The sequence below is a fragment of the Nycticebus coucang genome, chromosome 3, assembly GCF_027406575.1.
Source record: "Nycticebus coucang isolate mNycCou1 chromosome 3, mNycCou1.pri, whole genome shotgun sequence".
NCBI classification, from domain to species: Eukaryota; Metazoa; Chordata; class Mammalia; order Primates; family Lorisidae; genus Nycticebus; species Nycticebus coucang.
Window position 1 is genome coordinate 76,223,565 of NC_069782.1, and position 19,654 is coordinate 76,243,218.

The window sequence follows — 19,654 nt, forward strand, 5'->3', positions numbered from 1 at the left end:
TGGAAATCCACAGCCCCCACCATAAGTGAACTGAAGGCCAAACACAGTTCTACAAAATATCCTTTACAAATTGGCCACCTCTTTATAAAATTTTGTAAAGAAATATATTGTCAATAAAAAGACATTTAGCTACAATTTCCCAGTTTCTCTGTTGTGGTGACTTTGGGGACACACTCTTTGAAATACTAAAAGAAAAGACGACTCCTCTTTCTGAAGGAATTGAGGATCCTGACAACAGACACTGATGTTCCATATAAAATGCAAGTAGTAACTCCCACGGTCTAGTAGGGGTCCTCAAACTGCGGCCCACGGGCCACATGAGGTGGTGTGATTGTATTTGTTCCCATTTTGTTTTTTTACTTCAAAATAAGATATGTGCAGTGTGCATAGGAATTTGTTCACAGTTTTTGTTTTTTTTTTAAACTATAGTCTGGCCCTCCAACGATCTGAGGGACAGTAAATTGGCCCCCTGTTTAAAAAGTTTGAGGATGACTGCTCTAGAGTGTTGAGGGAGTTACATGGCCCACCTGATGCAGAGCATTTGCAGTGTCTGACGCACACTGGGTACACCAGACACATTGAGTTGCTGCCCCAAACCCAATCCTCACTCTAGGTTAGTCCTGGCCCTGGGAAGAACATTAATTGAGTCAGATAGAATGATTCACATTCAAGCTTTACAGACCCCCAGGGAAATTGTGTGTCACCTTGGTGCTATGTTTACTTCTGCTATTGGGAATGATGAAAGTCTTAGGATCTAATGCTTAGAGGTTGAAAGCTATGTTGCATTGAAACTCTCTTTGTAGCACCCAGTTATTGATCTCAGCTTGGATGAAGTCTGATATTTGGGCTGTGGAACAGCAAACTGTCATGGAAGAAGGTCACCGTCAGGACTGCCTGAGCTGGTAAGGATGGATAGGCCATTCTCTAAGAATTCAAGCAGGGTCCCTGGACTGGTCATCTTTAACCCCCTCATTTTTGCAAGTGAAGAAACAAACCCAGTGAAGTTGCAACATAGGCCAGGGCCCACTGGAAGTAGATGGCAGACCAGCCCCACAGCCTGACAGTCACAAGCACAGTCCTCTGCCGTGGGAACCGGAGGCCCCTAGACTCAAACCCCAGGCTGATTTTTGTGTATGTGATCAACTGCATTCTTCTGGAAGATCCGTATCAGATTCTAAAATGACTCATGATCCTTCAAAGATTAGGGAAGACAGACTGGATGAAACTAAAATGATTTATGTTGGGAGTCAGGGAAAAGAGGTCTGAAGGTCAGAGCTGGAATGGTGAGATGAAACAAAAATTGCAAATGTTTTCCATAAACTCCACGCCCCACGCTGCCACCCTCACACCCCAGAAACAGTGAGCTGTCCCTAGTTTCCCCAAATGCCCTTGGGTTTTCTGTCCTCTCGGCATCCTTGTGGGTAAATCTTTGTCCATTGGACAGAGGCTGGTGAGAAATCTAATTTCTTTTTATTCACCGGATGGGATTTCAAACTATGTGAAGTTCTCAGAGGCCACACCAAGCGAATAAAGTACAAAGGTGACCCTTGAACAATAGATAACAAATGCTCCGGTTTTACCGATAAGGCCCTCCACCCTCTCCCCACCATATGCGCACACAAGTACTTGTGGCGCCTGCGCAGCGGCCTTTGTGGGAAATCAAAGGGGTCGGCCGCGCCACTCCAGGTCCCTGGCCACGGCTCTCATACCGGACCCTTCAGAGGTGATAGGTGCTATTTTCTCCGCGCTTCTCAGCGCACCCCCGGGGCTTGGGGACTCCTCAGGCGCGCAGCGATCTGAACTGTGAGGTCCGGGGACCCCGGCCGGCCAGATACCGCACACTTTCCCAGCCCCAGCCCCAGCTCCTGCACCGAGCGGCCTCCAGACCCTGCCTTTGCACCAGGAGGACTGAAGCTGATGGCACGGGAACCGGACCGTGCCATTGGCTGTACAGGAAGAGAGGCGTGCCCGGGTGGGGCAGGAAGAAACGGCACCATTGGCTATGCTGGGTGAGGGGCGTGGCGTGGGCCCGAGCCTGAGAGACAGCGGGCAGCAGGCGCTGCGGGAGCAGCTCCGGTGCAGGCAAGGGCACGGCACATGCGGCGGCTTCTGGACGGTGCGATGGCTGGACGGTGAGTGATGCACTAGCAGGCGAGTTCGTGGCCGTCCACGGAGCGCACCTTCCGACCTCAGGAATGCCACCGGGCAGAGGGCTGGAGCCTAAGCGCTTGTGCCTTTCGGCCACCACGCGCAAGGTTCCCTCCCCTGCCAGCCTGGCGCTTTGCAGGCCTCGGGCCAATGCCCAGAGTGGGCACTGCTCCTGGCACCTCCTCCGCAGGGAAGACAATTTCGGGGCTAAAACCTAAGCAGGACAGGTGTTGGCTACACCTTTATCCACCCCGTTCTTAGCCAGTCTTCTAGCAATGTTAGCTCCAGAGTTGGGGAAAGAGCCTAGAGCACCTGCAACAAAGCTCCTTCATTTCCCAGAGTGCCAAAGTAACAGCAGAAGGAGAGGCTTTTCTAACGATGCCTGTTTATGGAGGGTTCGCCTTGTGCCAGGCCCTGTGCTGTAACAATATCCCCGTTTTCAGACATGAAAACTGGCTGAAAGATACAGTAGAGTCGTCTACCTTTAGCCGGATGAGTTTGTGGAGAGTCAGGATTTGAACCCAGGGCCTGCTGTGCCTCCAGATCTCTTGCCCTTCACCGCTAACTCTGGAGCTCACCTGCTGATGCCCTGCTCTTCCCCTGCTCCTGTCTCTATGCCCTGCACCCCACCCGCTTTCAAAAGATGCCTCAGTGCTTTCATTAATCTGGCACAGCCTGTGAGAAAGAGGACCAGCACCAGGCCACGGACAGTGCTTTCTTCAAACACTGCAAGAAGAGAGCTTTGGTAACCTCAGTTCACATAGAACTAAATAGGTCATGCAGCAAATAAAGGCTGGGATTCTGGAATTTGAACCCAAACAAGTTAGACTACAAAGCCATGTACTGTGCTCATGGAAGAGACTTTTCACTAGCTTTGCTGTAGTTTAACTACCTATAACACTAAGGTGCCAATCAGATTTATTGCCAGAAACCATAAAAAAAGCAAACAACAAAAAAAGCTATAAATGAATTGGTGAACTAAGAGGTAAATGCAGATCTTTCTGCCTCCTGTTCCTCTAAGTGAATCCTGGGCTTCTGTCACCAGGGCTGCAGGTGCTAGGGAAGAAGGGGGCAGGGGGAGTGGAGGAGGAAGAGGAAAGGAGAGGAAAAGAAGGGAGTGAAGAGAAAATGAAACTTAATAAACTTAGGTCCAAACATCTCTGAAAGTTGCCAGGGTGTGTTTCAGCAGTCAGTATAGGTTGAGTCTGTTTTTATTAGTTCTAGTCATAATTCTCTCTGTGTAGTCCTGGTGGCCCAAGACTCAACAGTGAAAGTAAGGTTGATGCCACAAAGTCTATCTGAAACTGGACATGGGCCTATATTTCCACCATGAGGCTCCAGGAGGTCCTGGAGGTCAAGAGCAGAATTAAGCCCCAGGGTCGCCCTGAGTCGGGGCCACCTAGACCATGACAAAGAACAAAGAACAAGAACAGAACTTGGACATATGTCAAAGTTCAAATCCTGCAAATGCAAAGCCTGAAGGGGAGACTCAGACTATGGGGTCTACCAGAAACCCTCTGGACTGGGCCCCTAGAGACCTGGGTCCTGACTTTAAGGATAAATTCAGCTTGTTTCTTCACTTCTGGAGGGGGAGGCCTCTAATTCTATTTGAATCCCACATTCCCATCTCCAGAGCCTCTGATTCCCAATGTCAAAAATAACAGAAATGAGAGCTCATTTATTATAGGTGAGCTCCATACAAGGCCTAACTTACATATCTCATTAGGCTTCACAAAAGTGGTCAAGAATTATACTTATTTAATTAATGAGAAACTCAAGGGTCAGAGGAGGAAAGAACCTTGCCCAGCATCACACAGCCAGGGAATCACAGAGCAGAGCTATGAACCCAGAGCCTTGCAAAGAATGGGTGATTATCCTATCACAGAGTACATTGACGAAAATAATTTGAAATTGTTTTAAAGTAAATGAAAATCAAGTAGAAAGTGACTGCACTACCCAAAGCTTCTGCAGTTTTCTCATTTTTGTCAAAGAGGAACTTGCAGTTCCATGGCTCTACTTTTCTGGCTATCCGACTGTCTTCCGCAGGGTATGCTGCTGAGGGAGAGGTTCACTACCCACCTCCCCTTGCCCCGTCTGACCTTGGGCAACAGCCCCATAGCTGCAGTGCTGGGAAGAGCCCTGAAGACACTCTGCACAACTGCCAAGCCAACTCTGGCTAACCTGAGGTCTGAGAGGTGGCACAGGCTGGTGCTAAGGTGGCATACCAGCTCGAGGCCACAACAAAATTGTCATTCATGCTCTGCTCTGCAATGCCCCCTGCCTTCCTTTTCTTGCTGTGACACATTTCACTGGAGAAGCATAACCTGGGATCTGGGAGGACATGGACAAGGAGGCTCCCTGATCCCCCCGCAGGGGTGTGCAAATTGTGTGTGTGTGCGTGTGTACATACAGCTGCACACACATGCACATTTTCCTGGGGAAAAGGCATTAAGCTTTTAAGAGATTCCAAAAGGCTCTATGATCCAAAAATGTCTAAGACCCACTGTGTCTCACAGGACACACACTCCCCGGCAGTGGACAGCAAGGGTGGGCTAAGGAGAGTGCCCAGAGCAGCTATGCGCAGCTGGCACCCAGCATCCAAGGGTCTACCTGTTTGTGTTGGCTTCTTGGTCTGCCGCAGTTGAGAATGACCAGTGGCCTTTCTCAGCACCTGTATGGCAAGCTGAGAGAATCCTTGTTTCCATGGACCCCCTCTTCCATAGACAGGAGATGAGCCCAGTTGGGGAGACAGGGAATGTACACTCACAGGGGAGCAGGAGGGTTGAAATGCCTTTCTTGCTCCAGGTTGCTGTACCTTAAACAAGGGCAAAAACTAGAAGTCCTACCTGCCAGGGTTAGAGTGAGGCACTGCCTCTGGGCTGAGGCTGTCATGAAGCTTGGAGAGGCAGACTGGTTTTTGATGTGCGTGGAGTTCTCCAGCCAGCTCTTCAGAGGGAGGGGCTGGCATCAGGGAAACCTGGGTGCTGGAAGAGACTCAGGGAGACCTATTAGTGGGAGCCCAGAACTGTATCTGGGGAGTCAGGGGACTGAAAGGCAGGCTGGGACCCGGGGTGGGAGTAGAGGGGAGGTCCACTCCTGTAACCCTCAGGCCTTCACACCTCCATGTAGACTGAACATAGAGTCAAAAAGTCCTCCTTGGGCTTTCTAGCCGGCAGGACTGGCACTGGGACTGGTGCAGGGACAGGTGTGGCTGAGTCAAGGGAGTTAGGGTAAGGGTGGGGAGACACTGGAGAGGACGGCAGTTGGGGGTTGTCGGAGTGGCAGCTGCCTGCCCTCTACAAATGAACAGCTGGCTTAATCAACAAAAATGCCTTACCAAGGGGTGGCCAGTGTCCAGGATGCCTTACCAAGGGGTGGCCAGTGTCCAGCTAGACCCCCTGTCAGAGGCATCTGGTGCCAGTAGGCACTGAAGCTTCTCCCTGGCCAGGCTTCTGCCATTTGCTGGCTAACAGGTGCCAGGAGGGTGCCTTGAAAGGTTCATTGTTGTCAGTACCTTGCCGCCCCTTCTGGTAGGCATTTCTGGCATGTGAAAATTGTAGCCAGTGGCTTCCCAGGGAGCAGAGCTCAGGCTCCCAGGAATGCTGGCAGCATGACCGCACCTGCAGCCCTCCCCAAGCACACTGTGCCCCACACCTAAGCCCTCCTCACTTCTGCTTCCCAGGTCACTTTGTCACCTATTGAATTTATATCATGCCAAAATAAGAAAATAAAAGTCACAGTTTTAGGAAATGTTAGAAGGGAGGTAACCAAGCTCTCAGATTTCACAGACATGTTTGGAATATTTTAACTTGGAGGCCAATACGTTTTCACTTTGCTGAGTGAGGACATCACCATCTATTTGCCACATTTTATATAAGACATTGTAAGATTCAAAAGTGGGGTAGCACATAGTCTTTCTTCATGAAAGGCCCACTTTGTTAGGCTTCTTTTCCTCTTTTTACCATTGACCTATAGAAGTTGGGTCCCAGTGGTGACGTCCCACAAAATAAGTGATGGTCCACACCTGGCAGTTATCAGGGCCTCGGTGGCCTTTGTCTCTCAACAGTGATAGCAGGCTGTGTGCTGGCTGTATGCTCTCTGCCCAATGCTGGCAGAGAAGCCACTGAAGTGGAAAGTGAGCACAATTCCCTGCTTATTCACTGGAGACAGGTAGCCATGACTGGCACACTGCCCAGGGGCCTCCTCCAGGGGACAGAGGGCCCCAGCTGCAGCCAAGCGCCCTGATTGGGGACACAGTGCCCTCCAGCCTGGGAAGCTAGGGCAGAGGCCTGAGCTATGTGCCCTGGGGGATGGGGGAAGGGAACAGGCCAGGACAAAGAAGGCAGGACTGTCCAGAGCAGAGCAGCAGGGCCGGGGGGAGGGGAGGACCCTCTGGCCTGTCCAACTGCATCTATCACTGTGCTTTTGAGATGGTGCCTGGGTCGCAGGCCAGCCCTAGCCCATCCTCTCCCAACTCCAGCTTCCACCCCAATAGCCTCCCTTTAATCCATGGGCTTAAATCCGTGTGTACTGGGCTTCTGCCTAAGATTTAATTTCAAGATAAGATTGTATTGTTCATAAATAGCTAAAAAATACTCTATTAGAGGTTCTCAAAGGCCCTCACAGTGCACAAGGAGATTCAGTGTTGAAGAGGCAGTATCAGGAAATTGCTCAATATGGAGAGAAGCTCCTTGTACTTTCTTGTCGGGGTGTGAATGTTCCCTCTCGAAGCTCTCTCATTTAACAGCTGTCTCAGGATGCCCCCCAGGTACCTGTGCAGCCCACTATAAGACTCAACAGGACACTGAGATCAGAATGAATGTAATTCAGCAAATGAATGAAAGCCTGATAAAGGAAGCAAAACACAAACTCAGGGTTTCTATTTGGAGTGTTATGACTGACCCCATGAATGATGCCATAGCTGAAGACTCTGAAGCTCAGGGAGGTGGAGCATTGCCTACCTGGGATGGAGGGATTTGAATACTAGAGAGACTACACTTAGGACCATGCAGCTGAAGACTATCAGAGCACAGAAACATGTGGTTCTCTCAAGCAGAGACCATCTTTCTATAGAGCTGAAGCCCCCACCCTCTAAGTCTCAGGACACAGCCCAGCAAAGGGGAAGAGCTCTGCTCTGCTGAAGTAGGTCTTTCTTCACCTCCTCTAGTCTTGCTCACCAGCCCTCCCCCCACCCCACTCTCCCCTCAGATCTCTGTCCCTGCCATGTCTAGCTGTCTACCCCAAAGCCCACCTTCCCTTTCTCTCTTCACATTGGCATCTGCCATCCTTTGCTTTCCTCCTGGTTTCCTCCTCTGAGTGGCTTCCCCTAACTGTGACATAAATAAGCAGACACTCAGGTTAAAGTACTTCTAAAGGCCCACCAGGAAGGACAGTGCTTTCCAAATAGTATTGCCCAGAGTCTGGCAAGGGAGGCTCTCAAACACCCACCTCACTATCAACCAGAGCGACCTCCTTTAAACTCATTTGTATGAATTTTCCATCTGAACAAAGAGTTCTATAGCTAAGAAAATTTCAAACTCATTGGAGGTCAATATTCTTATTGCACAGATGAGAAAATTAAGGTCCAGAAGGCATGCAACTAAAGCAGCCCAGAGCTCTTTAGGAAGCATCACCTATTAACAAGTAACCATGGCCAGGTGTGATGACTCATACTTCTAATCCTAGCACTTTGGGAGGCCTAAGGTAGGAGGATCACTTGAGGCTAGTCATTTGAGACCCGCTTGGGCAATAGAGCAAGAACCTCTCTCTACAAATTTCTTTTTAAAAAATTAACAGGCCTGATGGCATGCACCTGTAGTCCCAGATACTTGGGAGACTGAGCAGGGAGGATCACCTGAGTCCAGGAGTTTGAGGTTGCTGTGAGCTATGATTACAGCACTCTAGCCTGGGTAACAGAGCATGACCCTGTCTCTAAAAAAATTTTAAAAATAAGTAACCATTGTTTGACTTATGAGGAATTGCAATTATAGGTATTCCTACCACATTTAAATCTACAGAAAGTACCAAGAAAATGTATACACATTTTAAGAAAGGAAAAAGCTTTATTACAACTGTAATACTCAAGTCACGTTTGACTTCTGCAATTATAAGAGGTGTTCAACATGACTATATTCATTTTTCATCAGCAGCATATATTGAGTATTACAAATTTAATACAGTTTTTCCTTTCTTAAAACGTGTATGCATATGTTGTTTTAATTGAATTATTTACTGAGTAAGTCAATAAACTGGACTTTGCTGCAGTAACAAGTCCCAGAAATGTCAGTGACTGATCATGGCAGATGCTTATTTCTCTTTCCCAGTCCATGTGCAGTGTAGGCTGGCAGAAGGCTTGGTCCACAGGGTCACTCTGGAACCCAGGCTGACCATGAGCAACTGGAACATGTGGTCTTCTGAGTCTCCACAGCAGGGAACAGGTGGGCTGGAGAGTTGCACAGTGCCTCATAAATATGCTGGCCTGGAAGTGACTCAAAGAACTTCTGTCTGTGGCGCAATGGTCAGAATTAGGCCCATGGCCTCAGCTAGCAGCAGGGGACTGGGGAAGGCCCTGGAAGGTAACATCTCTGCCACAGTCACCCAACTTTAAGCAGTGAAAGCCTGTAAAAGTCCAGATTTCTGGCTTCTTATGAAACACCAGAAGAGCTGCCGCTTTAGAAGAGGAATGTGTCCCTCAACTCTCCAAGGATCTGTGGCCAGTGTCTCTCAGCTGATCATTTCCTTGGCCTCTGGAGACTTTTACACTTTTTGTTCCTGCTGTCTGTACACAACTCTGAAATGTGGACGTTTGGAGGAGGCCGTGCTGCTTCTTGTCCATTCGGTAATTTAACAACCCATTTACAGACTTCCTCTGACTTTCCAGGCTTGAGCTTGGAGCAGCCTATGTGAGACAAAGCAGAAAGGCAGCCTCTGGCAGTGCTCCTATTCTGGGGGAGTCAAAACAAGACACTGGCCACACAGCAGAGAGCCAGGAGGAGAGGCTGCCAGGACATTGAACGGGGGCTTCCCTGGCAAGACTTTCCAGGAAGAGCTAAAGTCAGAGCCTTGGAGGAGGAGGAGCCTGGGTTCTGAATAGAGAACAGCACTACAAAAGGCCTAAGGAAGGAAAGAGCGGAGAGCCGGTTAGGGAAGCTGTGAGCAGCTCAGCAGAGCTAGGGCTTGGAGCAGGAAGTGGGGTCAAAACTGGACGAGAGGAAGGCCAGAGAAGAGTCACCTCCTATCATCTCAGGGTTAATCCAACCCTTCCCATAATGAGCTGGCTTAAAGCCAGACATCGTCGTGCTATGGGTGCACACTAACGGTACCCACTAAGAAGCCCAGCCCCACGGCTTCCACTGGGCTAGAGCAACCATCCAGAGAGGGAGCCAACAGGTCACTTCCACAGGCAGGCTGAGATGCTGAGGAACAGAAACTTTACCATTGAGAAATCCCTGTTGCCTGGTTGAGAAGAATGTGGCAAGCAGTCCCCAGTTCCAGGCCCCATGGGGCTATGGCCCTGTGTCCCTGGTGACTTGGCCTCTCTCCAGGCTCTGACATGACTTCCCCTAGAACATAACAGAGGGGAGGTATTTATAGGATGGTCCTGGGGTCTCTGGGAAGCCCACCTCCCTCAGATCCTTCCCCTTCTTTCTGCCAGCCATTCTCTCCCCTGCTTCTGAAATCAAACTCAGGGCCAGTGCCAAGTCAGACTGGAGGCTTCTTCGGTTTGTGGGTGTCAGTCAAGGAGGGAAGGAGGATTGGAGTTGCCGCAGTCAGTGCTGGAGGAGACACAGTGCTCTGCAGTGATGGGCTCCCAGGACATGAAAAGAATACAACAGTAGTTGGGCCTGATCTTGGGCCCTTTGTAACAATTGCACACCCACAGGCTCAGGAAGACGTGGCAAGCCAGTTGTGTGTGAACAGACGTGGGGGGGATTGTGAATGAGCTGACCTCTGTAGTGGAAAGCTCACACTATGCACCCAGGCTGTGTCACCTCCCCATGTAACCCCTTAGACCCTTAGCTGCAACTTGGGGTATGAGACGGGGAAGCAGGGTCAGCACTGGAGAGAGAGATTGTGTGTGTGTTTGTGTGTGTGTGTGAAGCTTTGCCTCGCTGCCTAGCTCGTAGGAGCCTTGAAAGAGTGTCCTCGGCCAGAACAACATGGGGCACAAGAGGAGCAGGGACGTGTGCAGAAGCTGCCAGCAGGATAGAGAAAGCTCTGGGGGATTTGCCCTCCATGAAAGAAGCCTGGGGAGAGCTTGAGAGACTCCTCAAACCTGTTGATTATATTGACTGGAAAGAGATGTAGACAGTTTCACGTGTGAGTCCACAAGCCATCCTGTAGGCTAGGGATCACCCATTGCACAGATGAGGGAAGAAAGTATGGGGACTTTAGTCACTGCCTGAGATCAACACAGCAAAGGGGTTAGGAAACCAGAATCAGGGTTCAAATCTTGCACTCAGACAGTTGCTTTGCAGCTTACTTGCCAAGTAATCTTGGGCAAAGTGCTTAACTTCTGTCCCTGTTTTCTTACCCATAAAATGGAAATAGGATGATATTTAACCTCACAGTGTTGTTGTAAAGACTAGAAAGTTTATAGAAAATACCCAGCAGTGTCCAGCATGTAGTGAACGTGGGACCAGCTAGCCCACCACTGAGAGCTGGCCCAGATGAGCTGTGACAGGCAGTGACAGGGCCACTACTCAGCTCAGCAGGAAGGGAAAAGAGAGGCCCAGGGCCACTTTCAAGGATCGGAGTAGCAGCCAGGCAGAAATGAAGGCAGAAAAGCCATCTTCGAAGGGTTCCAGCTAAGGGAAGAAAGCATGTGGTCTGAGATCTTAAGGAAACTGATTTACATTTCTGGGGATTATGGATAATCTCCCAGGGTTGGGGGCTGCTAAGACCAGTATCATCGGCTTAGCAGTTCTGACTTTGCCCAACCAGCTCTGACCTTGGCTGACATGTGGCCATGGGGTTCTGGGCCTGTGCCCAGGTGGGTATAATGTGGAGACCAAGGGCGTCTGTACCGGCTGCAGGTGCGCGTTGCTGGACACACTACAGCCTGCTCACCTGTCTGCATGCCCTTCCGTGTCTTCCAGCAGGTAACTTCCGGGTCTGCAGACAAGAGGAGGAGAAGATGAAGGAAGATTGTCCGTCCACTACTCAAGTGCCCATCAGCGATAGCAAATCCATTCAGAAGTAAGCCTTGGTGTGCACACAGTGGGATGGGGGTGGGTCACCCCTGCCATTTCCTTGTGGGGTGGAGGAGTTTGGAGGAGGGCTGGAGAACTTTTTCACTGATGCCATGTCCTGGGGGACAGTGATGGAGTACTTTTTTTGTTTTTGTTTTTTTTTTTGAGCCTGTCCAGTAAGGGAGCCACAAGCCACATGTAACCATTGGCTAGGAGGTATAGTTCATAGAAAAGATTCTCCTGAAGGCAAATACTTTGTACAAAAGAATGTACAGACCTCATGAATAATTTTTATATGGATCCCATGTTGACAGGATAATAATTTAGATTTATTGCATTCACTAAAATGTATTGTTAATACTATTAATAATTTCATCTATTTCATTTTCCCTTTTAATACGTACTAGAAGATTGAAAATTACCACTTTGGCTCACACTCACATCTGCTGTCCTGTGCTGCCCTGCAGAGCCCAGCCTGGTGCATGGGCTATCCTGGCTCCTCTCCTACACACAGGCAGAGCACTGTGGCTCTCCTTCTAGGCTGGGAGAAAGTGTTTGGGCAAAGTGGTCCTCTCTATGGCCTTCAGGATGGTACTCTTAAAGTCAGGATGGGGGAGAAGCAGGTGCCCTTATAGAAGCCACACCAGGCCCTTATAGGAAGTAATGTAGGGGGAAAGCAAGTCTTTCATATGCCAAGAATCCAAGCCCAGGGAATTTACGCTGAGCTTATGACTCAGAGGTAAAGGTCAGGGAGGCTGTCAGGGACTCCCATATGTAAGAGTGACAAAGTGCCAGCACACACAGGTCATATGGCCCGTCCCAGGAGTCTCACTTCCTACTCAGCCCCCTCTCCATGCCTCCCACCAGGGCCCAGATTTGAAACCTCTGGAAGATAAACTGGGTGTGTCAGGCAAGCATGGTCTGGCCTCTCTTCTGCTTTTATGTGGCTGGCAAGACCTGTGCTATTGTGCTCCTTTAGCAAATGAAGAAACCAAGGCCAGGGAAGCCAAAGCCTGGCCACGCCCCAAGAGCATGTGTGTGTCTCTGCCTTTTCAGGTCAGAGCTCTTGAGCCTACTGAAAACCTACAACTGCTACCATGAGGGCAAAAGCTTTCAACTGAGACACAGAGAGGTAAGGCCTGTTCTTTCTTATCCATGGGGCCACCATTTATCCCAGTTTGCTGAAGACAGTCCTGGCTTACACCTGTTTCAGGGTAATTATTAAGACTATCCCCTTCACTCTTAGTAGTGACCTGGTTTAGAGAATAAATTATGTGGTCACCCTCATCACTCATGCTCTTTATCCATTACAGCACTCGGCAGAGGGTGTAGTGGAGGCGTTGGTCCCTTTCTGTTCCCCACCAACCCAGCTGTGTGCCCGGACAGGCTCATCTGTGTCCCCTGGTCCTTAGTGCCCTCAGCTGTAAGGTGAAGTATGGGGCTGCAGGGTTACAAGCTCAGATGATGCTGAAGGGCTAGGCAGGGCGGGCATGAGGGGTGGTCCCCACCGAAGGTTGCAGCTGCCCATCGGATCAAACCAATCGCTGCTGTGTAGGAATGTGGGCCCAGTAGAACCAGACCCTTTCCAATTTTTCAAAAAAGCTAGATATCATGAGGCAGCAGGGACAAGGAGAGAAGGGGTGGCAGATAGGGTCAGAGGGGCTTTGATCTGTGCTGCTGAGGATGTGGCACACCCTTCAGAACTCGTGGTGGATGTGTGGGGTGTGGTGGGCAGTGCAGCTCGGCTGCTGTTCTTCAGGGGTTGATCTAAGACCCTGGTGGTTCTCTGTGTTTGGTCCTTGCATGAGCATCACCTGGGAGTTGACTAGAAATGCAAATTTCTACCACCCCTCTTCCCCAGGCCTGCTGAATCAGAAACTCTTAGGCTTTTGGAGTTTAAGTCTTTGGTTCAAGGCCACATAATCAGAAACTGCTGGCTGCCAGTGTCTCTGTTTTAACAAGGCCTCAGGGCATCTAGTGGAAGGTCAGACTTGAGAACCATTAGTAAGAGCTTGTTCTTGGCACTTGGGATTCCCCAAGATAATCCCCTCTGTAGGAAGGGCTGCGTGGGGATTGGGGCTGGGAAGCCCCGAGCCTGGGCCCTGTGTTTGCGTGTGTGGACAGCCCACATAGAGAAGCAGGGAGCTCCAAAGCCTGGAAGAGGTGTTCTTGACAGCCTGCAAAGGTAGGGAGTTACCCACAGGGGGATTTTCATGTTCCTCTTCCTAAAGAGGGAGTGAGGATGTGACCTGATTTCCATGGAATCAGAAAATACCTTTCTGGAAACTTCTACAGCCCTGATGGCCATGGGGGTGCCAGCTCGAGGAAGGGAATGACTTTTAAGGGGTGGAAACCACCATAAAAATGAGGCTGCAGGCCTAGGCAGCAGATTTCGGATAAGGTAGGCACAGCTGGCTCCTGGGGCACCACAGCCCTTGGGACCTACCCACCATTTTGAAAATTGCAGACCTGGGACCTTCTGGGCCTCTGGGCACTCTACAGTGCCAGGCACCTGCTTCAGAGGCAGGGCTGTCTCAGGTAGGTCTCTCCTCAGGCACCACAGGTCCCAAGGTCTGGGCAGACAAGAGGCACTAACAACTCCTCGGAAGTCTCTAATGCATCAGGTCCTTTTTCCCTTTATTTAAGAATTTTACAATGTAGGAACGTTCATTCTCCAAGCAATTCAGAGTTTAAGTCTGTTGTCCAAGGCCACATTGCGGTAAATGAAAGATGCCCGCATGGCTCCAAGGTCTGAGCATAAATACTGCAACACCATTTCCATCATTAAGCTTTGGAGGTCTTGGTGGGGGGACGGGGAAGATCTCTATTTGAGTATTCCTGAGCAGAGGAGCTGTTTGTCATCGTTAATCCCCAAGCTAAGGTGCCCTCAGACTTGTAAGGGACTCTCCACCCACTGTACACTCAGAGCCACCAAGCCCTGGAAGAGAGCCTCCTCCCTGTTGGGACCCGGCCTTCCCGCAGAAACTACAGCCTGAGCTGCCGTTGGGGGCAGCTTCTCCTCCACTGTCTCATCCAGTGTCTGCAGAAGGAGGACAGGGGCAAGCGTTTCACCCTTCTCCCAGCTACCTGAGGGCAGCGGAGGGCTTCCCCCTCTCACCTGAGGGCTGGGCTGACTTTATTGCAAACCTTGCCTTTGGGTAAGGTTTATGCTTGTATTACAAAAGACCACATGGTGCAATCGGTGCCTTTCGAAGATGGCAAAGGGTTTTAACCAGGCTGGTTGTTATCTTAAAAGAAAAAGGGACCACCTGGAAATGCTAGTGTGGAAAACTATCCTTCGGACTAACAGTGCGAGCCAGCGGCAGCAGGACCCTTCTGGGGTGGGCGTGCACCTGTTGCACCGGCCTGGCCCGGCCCTGGGGGGCTCGGGGGCTCCCCCTGGTGGCTGTGAGCGCCACCACGCTCGGCCTGCCGTTCAGCCCCAGGTCCTCTGACCAGAGCGAGCAGGACTGGAAGGTGCTTCCCTTGACCTAGGGATTCTGTTTCGCCAGGGGTGAGGGAAGCTGGGATTTTCCCCCGGGGGGGGCCTCTCCCTCAGCTCTGTTAAAGCCTGGCAGACCCCCAATACCTTGGACATCTATGCTTACTAGGCTGCCCCTCTGGGCGGAGCCTGGTGTCTCCCACACCCTCCCTGCGGCGAGTGGGGGTTGGAAGTGACGCTCCTTCAAGTCCCCCACCAGGAGGACTAAGTGTAGGGGGCAATCACGAACTCTGCTGGATTGTTCTGTCCTCAGGAGCTTAGGACACGGCCAGAAGCCCCTCACCTAAGCCTTTATTCAGTTGGGTGGAGGGCACCCGCTGAAGGTACCATCAACTTCTTTTACACGAGGGGATATTAGCAGGGAACCCCAGAGCGGGTCTCCTCACCCTGCCTGACTTCCCCCAGCAGCCTGGCTCTGAGCACAGGCAGTAGGCTGATGTCATCCTAGTTGCTACACAAGGGTCTCTTGCTGTCTCTGACAGCTTGGCAGGCAGGCTGCAGAGACGCTGCACTCAGCAAACCCGGCTGCCTCCGCACCAGCCGCGCACGATAGGGTAGGTCAGCCCTCCCCATCCCTCCTCAGGAAGGTCAGGCTAAAGGCTGCCCCAGATACATTGGTCGGAGGTCAGGAACCTAAATGTTTGAGGCCACCAAAGAGACACACCCGGTTGTGATATATACAAACATTTGTACACACTGCCCATAGCTGCATCTCCAAGTTCATTTGCAGTTTCCCCATAGTCTGGAAGCTGTGGCAGATGGTAGCATCCCATTCTGTAGATGAAAAAATTAAGTAAATTATTTGTCTGACACTTTTTTTTATTAAGTCGTATGTACATAGATCATGAATACATTTATGCCTTTGTGGGATTCAATGTGTTGATTATTTGTATAAATTGGAGTGCTTACATCCTACTAATTAACATAGCTTTCACCTCATTCACTTAATCACAGTATTAAGACATTTGTGTTCTACACTTGATGGATTTGACTTGTACTTTTGCCATATGCTCCAGAGGTGTGGTCCCACCATTGAAACTTTTCTTTTTAATGTGTGGTTTCTATCCCATCTCCCTAGAAAACACACATAACAGAGAACAGACTGAGCAGGTCCAAAGCAATTATAAAGAGCCACAAAAAAGAAAGAAGATAGACTGATAGTTAACAGAGCAGGGAGGTGGAGGAGACTCAGCCTGCCGAGGGCTGGCAGCTCTGTCCTCCTCCTCCCATCTCTCTCTGTTCCTTCCTGCCTGACCAGAGCCAGAAGCACCAGCCTGGCTCAAGACAGCAGGGTGATAGGCTCTCAGGCCTCAGTCTTTGCAGTTCCCTAAGGCCACCCTATCTCTCTGAGAAAGGAAATCCTCCCTCCCTCCTCTGCTCTCCACCTTCACCTCATTGCTTTCCATACTGGTCCAGGAACTGGAGTTCTCCCGTCTACAGGTGGCCTAGAGCTGACCTTGGCCTTGAGACATCTGCGCTTGCTTGGTGCAGGCGGCTGGGCAGTGCCCCACTCTTCAGCCCTCAAGTGGGAGCCTGACCTTGCATTGAGGCCCCCAGGTGAGTGGGTGGGGGCAGTGGAGATGAGCCAGCAAGTCCAGGCACTTGCCACCTTGTCGGCTGAGTGGTACCATTTCAGTCTAGTTCCTCAGCATAGAGAATTCTCTCAATGCCACCACAGGACTTGTGAGTTGGAGCCAGCAGAGGGTCCTGGGTGTACCCAGATGACAGGTCCCCCAGGACACAGTAGTGCCTTTGCTGAAACTCCATGTTTTCTCTTGGGCTTCACAGAACATAGGCTTTGAGGGTGGTGGCCAAGAGGCTGACTTGGGAACTTTGCTCTGAAACCACTTGCAGTGGCTGGGACCTCCCCACCCCCCAATACCACCATACCCTTAACCTTGCTCTTCTCACCTGTAAACAATACCATGTATGTGCTGTGAGCATGCATTTACTCATCAAGATGGCCTGGGGGGCAGGTCCCAGCAATTAGCCCCACTTTACCCATGAGAAAACTGAGGAACAGAGATGTTAAGAAACTTATTCAAAGTGAACAGCCAGTAAAGAACAGAGAAATGAGACAATAACATCTCATGTGAGACACACTGTTACCACTATTCATAGTGTGCTGCGGGGGAGGTCAATGTGAATTACCAAAGCAGGCAGCCCATACAGAAAAGTATTTCCCTCCCACAAATGTGTTTCCCATCCATAACAGAGGGTTATAAACACCTGCCTGACAGGGTTGTCGTGGGGAACATATGGAATAACACCTCAATTCCTTTAAAATACAAAGCCCTCTACAGACCCCTGAGGTACAGTGTCCACCATGGAGGGAGGGGAAGTAGATGCGAACCCAGCATGCTCTTTACGGAAGTCTTTATTGGGGAGGGTTCAGAGTTCGTGGATCACCGGGAGTAGAGAGTAGAGAGTTCTGAGGACACTGCTGGGGCGGGGGTTGCGTGGAGAGGCCATGGCCTGGCCAGGCTGCCCATAAGTCTGACTCATTAGGTGTGAGTCCCGTCGTGGTTGTGCCAGAGGGTGCCCAGGTGCCCTGGCTTCACAGAGCCTCCCTTTGGGGCCCCCCCTGGCCTTGCCATTGTCCATCTGTCTTTGCAGACCCCAAGAGCCAGCACAGGGCCTGGTCCTCCTCGACAGGTTCTTCGGACTTGACCACTCTTTCTGGGACTCCCCAAAGAGCCAGTCCAGGGGGTCAACAGTGTCAGCTTCTGGCAGTGTGGGATGCTGGCCGCTGAAGTGGGCAGTGATGTCCTGTAGGGATGTGGCAAGGCAGCTCTTCTCGAGAGCCTGGCCCAGCTGGTGGGATGTCCTGGGTCAGCCCAGGATTGTGGCCTCATCCAGCACAGAGGTAGGCTGTGCCAGCTGACAGATGGACCTCACATAGTCATCCAGGGTGGGGGAGGCTGGGGACTCCAGCCCAGGCCCACCAGACAGCGTCTCCTCTGTGGTCTCCCGAATTGTGGGCAGGTAGGGCACAGAAAGCAGATGCCGGGACCTCATCACTGTGGTAAGAGAACACAGAGACCTGCTGGTCAACAGAGGACAGGGGTGAGAGCCTGCTGTGCCCTCCTGACTCTCCCTATAGTGTGACCTCACTCATCTGGGGCCGTCCTGAAAGCAGTTTGCAGTCTACTGAGCTAAGACCAGGGCTCGGACTCCCAGGCTCTTCCTTCCTAATAACATTAAAAACTCACGGGCTTAAGACTTTATTATTACTATTGTTTCAGAGTTTACACAAATAAGAGAACCCAACCTAATAAACTCAGGATCAGAGGGAACCTGGGTTTAAAACCAGGATCTGCCACGTACTCACCCTGGCACCCTTGGCAAGGCCCCCTCTCCAAGGCCCTGCATCCCCATCCATAACACAGGGTTGTAAACACCTGCCCAGCAGGGGGAATAACACTTGGAATAACACCTCAATCCCTTGTAAATGCAAAGCCCTCTGCAAAGCACATCGGCCTGATCTGCCCTGGAGAGATTGTACAACTCCAGGCTGAAAATTGCTCTCAAAGATAAAGCCCTGTTGCTTGAGCCCAAGAGTTTGAGGTTGCTGTGAACTGTGACGCCTCAGCACTCTACCAAGGGCAACAAAGGGAGACTCTATCTCAAAAAAAATAAAAATAAAAAATAAAGCCCTTATTTTGTCTCAAACCAGAGGCAGTTGTTCCTCTTACCTGTAGATGAGGGGGTCGGAGGGTGGCCAGGAGGCTGGACAAGCAAGGATGGTTCAGTCCAAAGGAAGCCCCTGGGAAGCTCTCAGAAGAAGGGTGGGACTTCTGGCAGCCAGAGCCCAGTGTCCAGTGGGGGATCACTGGGAAGAGGACAGCAAGGACGATGTGCCGAGGGCCACCATTCACAGTGGAAGGCTCTTCCCTGATCTGTCCGGCAAACTTCGAGGCCTGGCTGCTGCTTTTATACCTTTCCACTAGCCATCAATTATTGTCATGAGGGCTAAAAATAGCAGTGTTCAGGAAGGCTCTCTGAGGAAAACAGATTGGCGGGCGGGACTTGGCCCAGCTGCCAGCCTGGACCGTGCTTGTGCCTGTGGGAGGCTCAGAAATGTTTATGCTGCAGGGTAGGGGAGGGTGAGGGAGGGTGGGCACTCCTGGTTGGGAGAGGCAGGGGGCTTCACTGGGCCCCGGGGTCTGCCACACTGCCTGGAAGCATTCCGCACCAGAAATCACACCAGCACCTCACTACTCTAGGACACTCTGGCCTTTTGCTGATTCTTGCAAAGGCCGTTCCTTGTCCACTAGGGAAGTGACCTTGATGAGAGACATCAGCCATACATGGCCCCAGCCTGGAGGTGGCTGAGGCTGGGCTCCCTAGGCCTGGTCAAAGACAAGGTACACCCATCTCTGACAGGGACCAAGGGCAGCCATGGGGCCTGGTCCTGGTCTTGCTACCTTCCCGCCAGGTGTGGTGCTTACTTGGTCACCAGACAGTGCTACTATGTGCCAGTGACTGTTCTAGGCACAGCAAACACACCAGTGACCAAACATGTGGACCCAGGAGTTCATGTTCTAGTGAGGGAGAGGGCCAAACCATCAATGGATGGGTGCTGATGACAACTGCAAAGGAAAGTGCAGTCAGGCAGTGGGACAGGGTGACAGGCTTCTGCTGTAGGTAGAGTGGTCAGGTGTTTCTTCGCTAAGAAGGGACATTGGAGCAGAGAAACTGGGTGAGTGCGCAGTCCAGGTAGATTGGGCAAGGGGCCTGCATGACTACCCCATGTAAGGGGAGGGTCAGTCGGCCTCAGGATGGACACTGGGTTCTCTGAGGGGCAAAGAGG

General features: G+C 51.0%; 2 protein-coding genes across 4 annotated transcripts in view; one reads left to right on the top strand and one right to left on the bottom strand.

Annotated features, from left to right (window-relative positions):
• Window positions 1-2,033: 2,033 nt before the first annotated feature.
• The window catches only part of RASSF4 (Ras association domain family member 4), a 31,379-nt gene continuing 13,758 nt past the window's right edge, over window positions 2,034-19,654 (top strand). The window contains exons 1-3 of one of the 3 annotated variants that reach the window (XM_053583848.1): window positions 2,034-2,132; window positions 11,247-11,346; window positions 12,396-12,471. In XM_053583848.1, coding sequence (XP_053439823.1) covers window positions 11,285-11,346; window positions 12,396-12,471 — 138 coding nt within the window. In that variant the 5' untranslated portion in view covers window positions 2,034-2,132; window positions 11,247-11,284. The remainder of the gene's footprint in view (window positions 2,133-11,246; window positions 11,347-12,395; window positions 12,472-19,654) is intronic. The other 2 variants (XM_053583849.1, XM_053583850.1) reach the window with 2 other exon arrangements.
• Window positions 16,870-18,916, bottom strand: DEPP1 (DEPP autophagy regulator 1). Its single transcript, XM_053583853.1, is given in 2 exon segments — window positions 16,870-17,861; window positions 18,537-18,916. A coding segment is annotated over 1 exon segment (627 nt). The 5' UTR covers window positions 17,860-17,861; window positions 18,537-18,916; the 3' UTR covers window positions 16,870-17,232.